Source organism: Eurytemora carolleeae, unplaced genomic scaffold (assembly GCF_000591075.1).
Source record: "Eurytemora carolleeae unplaced genomic scaffold, Eaff_2.0 scaffold1605, whole genome shotgun sequence".
Taxonomy (NCBI): Eukaryota; Metazoa; Arthropoda; class Copepoda; order Calanoida; family Temoridae; genus Eurytemora; species Eurytemora carolleeae.
This window is the reverse complement of record NW_019402123.1, coordinates 32803-37657: the sequence shown is the minus strand read 5'-3', so window position 1 is coordinate 37657 and position 4855 is coordinate 32803. Positions and strand designations below refer to the sequence as shown.

Genomic DNA, 4855 nt, shown 5'->3' with positions numbered 1-4855 from the left:
AAATTACTATTTTATCTAATTTTCCTCTTAAAAGTGGACCCACTTATTTAGAGTCTCAAAACCAAGATAAGAACATTCCCGTAGGTCTCCCGAGTCCCCCAATCAAAATTTAAGGCATGTTCTTATCTACTCTAAATAAGTGGGTCCACTTTTAAATGGAAAATTAGCTAAACTCGTAATTTAAATATTTACAATATACATAGATAAACAACATAGATAAACATTCCCAAAGCCCTGAATATAGCACAGTGTCGTCCGAGTACTCGAATTGCTTTGAAGTGCGAACAGAATAAAAAATATTTGAATTCCGGTTTAACATTTTAATTTTAGGTTTATAATGACTTCAGTAATAGTAATATCAGATAGTTTTGAACGAACTATCCGTAAGGGCGTATACAGGGGAGAGGCAAGGGGGGCAGTGCCTCCCCTTAGACATGTGAATGGGGGGGGGCGAAAAACTCAGAGCTATCACACTTTTAAAATCATAAACTGCAAAATGAAGAACATAAAAAAAATTAGTTTGCTGTTCTGAATTGAGACTAAGAAGATTGTATACGTGGACCTGCAGAGCCTCCATGACAGAAGTCCGAACGAACTATCCGTAAGGGCGTATACAGGGGAGAGGCAAGGGGGGAAGTGCCTCCCCATAAAAATGTGAAGGGGCGGGAGAATGAAGAACAAAAAAATGAACAAAAAATATATATATTTTTGCAGTGCTGTAGGATAATTTTCCCTTTTAAATTCACAGAGTTGAGTTTGGTTCACAGAATTTCATTTTCAAAAATTTCTGTCACTATCTTTAGTATAAATACTAACAGAACAGAAAAATGTAGATTTTTTGAAAACATTTTTTTTCTGCTATAGTTTTGTTTAAAGGAGAGATAATTTAGTATTTGTAAGGTAATTGGACTGTATGTGTACCTTTAAAGCATCCAAGAAGCCAAATNGCGCCCTTGGTTTTCCAATTTTTCTTTAAAGAGTAAAAAAATGTACTGCCATCTTTGTTTCCATTTAAATAATATACGAATAATCACAAAAAACTAATTAACATTGTAAAATTATTCACATAAGATCAAAATTGTAATAAGAAAATGAAATAATTATATATAGACTTGTACATTTTTAACATATAAATATATTTTGTATTTTGTCTCTCTTATTTTTTCAACATCGAACAGCTGTATTTTTTTCTCATTTCTATATTTTATATTTTTTACAAATATACTTCTATTCTAAATTTATTCTTTACTGCTTTATTCTAGAAATAAGTGAATTTTTAAAAAATTGTTTGATTTTTATTTATTTTATCTTTTTTAAAAAAAGAACTTTTCATACCTTTCCCGCTGCTCTTCCCAGTCGGACAATCCCTAATTTTAACCCCTCCTTCTTTTCCTCTTCCTCTCTTCTTAACTTCATTTTTTTAATGATACTTTTACAAATCTACGAAACTGTGTAGCAATGTATAATCCACGAACTTCTAGTGTCCGTGAATTATAACAGTTGATCACTAACTAACTCTCTCTCTATCGCNATCAATATCAATATCAATATCAATATCAATATCAATATCAATATCAATATCATTATCAATATCAATATCAATATCAATATCAATATCAATATCAATATCAATATCAATATCAATATCAATATCAATATCAAGGGTTTAAACAAATTTATGCTCTTAGATGAACAGTTCATTTGCTCTTCTTGGGTTCTTTTTTCATTTTATGAAAAAGATTATATAAATATATAAAAAGTTCTAAGGTATGTGACTAGGTTAGTAGAGAGGTTAGGCAACAACAATAAATACATTTTTGAATCAACTTTTTTCTTAAGTTTTTGTCAAAAATTTGACTTAAATTATAATTGAGTTTTTAAAAAAAATCTAGTTAATAAATAATTCGTGTTGCCTAGTTTTTGTTAGTAAACAAAGAAGTGTATACACAATAATACTGGTTTAGATAAAATACATACAATTAGACAACGGAAATTTCGGAATGATCAATTGACAAATGTTGCTTTCCAATTTTTTTCAGAATTTTTCAAATAAGAATATTGACTTTTTAAAATCAGAATAAAATTTTAGAAAAAAATGTACAACTCTTATATCATGGAATGTTGAGTTTTATGACTAAATGCAGATTGTATCTAAATATTTTCTTATTGAGCTTAGCTTTTAAATTGATATTGTCCAAATGGGCCTTAAAAGAAAAAAGAAAGAAAAAAATTTGGTCTAATATAGGTTTTAACTTAATGATTTGCGGTAACTTTGGTAGATTTGAGATCTGTCAATCATGATTAGGCAAGATACGTCTTCTTGTATAGTTGTGCTTCCTTCCGATAAAACTAGATTGCGGATTTTCTCAAATTTCTATTCCCGCATTATCTGTCTGGTTCAGCTTCTGTGAAAATAAGCGGGAAAGCGCGTCGTTTCTCGCGGCAAATGCGCTTGTGATTACTCCAGTCACGTTGCTGACATGCCGCGCCACAGTATCTAAAATAATTTCATTAAACAACAAACATTAGATTAAATTAGAAAATGGAAAATGGAGATTTATCAAGCAATTATTTCTTGCGCACGGGATGATAAAAAACACATGTTTTTCCTACCTTGCTTCCTGGCAGCGTCCACAAATAGAAAATTCCCTTAAATCCTTCTCTACAGCAATACAGGGACCAAACCTACAGTTTTTAAAGTTTATTTACTGTTGTTAAGATAAAATAAAATAATTATTTTTTGAGAAAATAGTTTACACAAAAAAAATAAAATTGTCAAATCTCGGAAAAAATCATTTCATAATGTAATTATAGTTAAACATAATTATTTAAAAAATTTGCCATCAGTTGAGTGATTGATTGTCCAGTACCTGCATTCGTAGTAGCACTGACTGTCGTCTTCCTCTTCAGTAATTACTCCATCTTGGTTACAGGTTCGCACAACCACACTCTCAGCATACTTTACACAAAACACATTTCAGTTTACAGTGCAGTGAGAACAAGAAAGCTGTTGAATAAGAAGACGACTTTAACTCTTAAGTTCTGACTTAAAATAGTCTAATGAACATTCGACACATCAATTGTGCAGTGTAACCAGACCCGTATACTTAATACATAATAAATGATTAAACATTTTACTAGTTATTTGCATTGTAACAACATCAAATGCACACAAATATTTCTTTAATATCGTTTTTTTCAAGTCCACAATTTTCTGGTTTTCACTGTATATTAACCTTTTAGGTTTAGTGAAGGAATTGGGTCTAAAATGTTGTCACAAATATGATTTTTCAATTCCTCTCTTTTCAAACCAAATTACAAACTGTGAATACTAATCTTATCTTCAAATAATAAGTTTAAAGTTTACTTTTCACTAAGTTTTAGCCAATTTTGTCTCACATTATAGAGAAACCTCAGTCGGAAATTTCTGATTTTTAGAAAGGAAAATGAGTATTGCTCTAACAAAGAAAACGCTTGTGAATTTGGTATGTTCTATTTTTAATTGAAATTTACGTTATATTTCCATCTGATATCGAATATCTTCACTTATTAAAGACTAGCTAAAGGGCCCGTCGTTGCCCGTGGAAAAAGAAAAAAATGTTTTAAAATTTTTTTTTTTTAATTTCCAATTTTTATAGCCTATAACAATAAGATCTGTTAATATTCTTCATTACCTCATCTAATGGATCATATGGAAGCTGAAGAATTGCTGCCCAATACAGAGACCCCTCAATATCAAATCCTAAGAATAGATAAAATGTTAAAAACAAAAATTTTCTAAAATTTTTTTCTTATTTTAAATATTTTTAACATATTTGTATACCTGGTGCTCCTGGTTTGGTTGAAAAACTATGATTGGGATGACTACACCATCTAAAAATAAAAAAAATTGTTTATATGTTATTCAATATTATTTACATAATTAGATCAATTTCGAAATCAGTCCAGAGGCCAAATTTAACGAATTTAAACCACGTCACTGAACCGCCCAAAACCGGTTCCAATTGAGCGCCAGCTCAAATCTCGATACCTGAATACAATGTTTAGTGGAACCAACAATGTTTGAGTCGCGTCTCAAATATGAGACACGGCTCAAATTCTTTAATTCGGAAAATTGAATAAAGTAACAATTTTATGCTTTTTGGAATTTTTTGGATGCCGCTCCCCTCCCTCTTCCCCCTAAATAGAGCAACCTCCTGTGATAATACCACTTTTTAATAACCTTTTTTGCCAAATGTTTGTAGTCTAATGGAACTTTAGTTGTAATTTAAGTAATCATTCATTTAAAAAGAACAACATTTCCCGATTGACAAGGGTACCCTGATAACCTTTAACTGTTCAGTAATGTTGAGGATGTCGTTTTTCCAACTCTAGTGTCTCTTATAAGTTCTCATTGTTTCTCCATGAAAACTGCGCAAGTCACTTTTGACGAGAAACCGCAATTTAAGATAATTAGTTTAAAAACGAGAAACCAAAATATGTATCTCAGACTTAATCGGCAAAGTTTTTAAGGGGACCGTTGTGAATAATCCGGCATTCAACTCTCTAAATGGAAGGTCTGCTGAAATAAAAGTCCCTTTAAGCTTACCTATCTCCTATTGCTAGTGGAACTAGAATAAGGTTCTCTAATCTGAAAAAAATATTATTTTTTTAGACTTTTATTTTTAACACGAGAAGAATGAACATTGGGACACTCAACGTTGATTTGATTTATCTAACACAAGATGATAAAATTATAGATTTCAACATTTTATCAAAAATTAAAAATTTATTAAATGTTTATTTTTTATATTATAGGTTAGGTAGTAATCACTTTGCACTGTACTGTACTGTACTGTACTGTACTGTACTGTAC

General features: G+C 30.5%; 1 protein-coding gene across 1 annotated transcript in view; it reads right to left on the bottom strand.

The window, feature by feature from the left end:
* Positions 1-2323: 2323 nt before the first annotated feature.
* LOC111717924 (zinc finger MYND domain-containing protein 19) overlaps positions 2324-4855 on the bottom strand; it is an 8275-nt gene continuing 5743 nt past the window's right edge. The window contains exons 2-7 of the mRNA XM_023493392.1: positions 4589-4630; positions 3824-3873; positions 3675-3742; positions 2871-2959; positions 2614-2685; positions 2324-2497 (exon numbers count right to left, since the gene is read on the bottom strand). Of these exons, the coding sequence (XP_023349160.1) occupies positions 2386-2497; positions 2614-2685; positions 2871-2959; positions 3675-3742; positions 3824-3873; positions 4589-4630 (433 nt within the window). The 3' untranslated portion in view covers positions 2324-2385. The remainder of the gene's footprint in view (positions 2498-2613; positions 2686-2870; positions 2960-3674; positions 3743-3823; positions 3874-4588; positions 4631-4855) is intronic.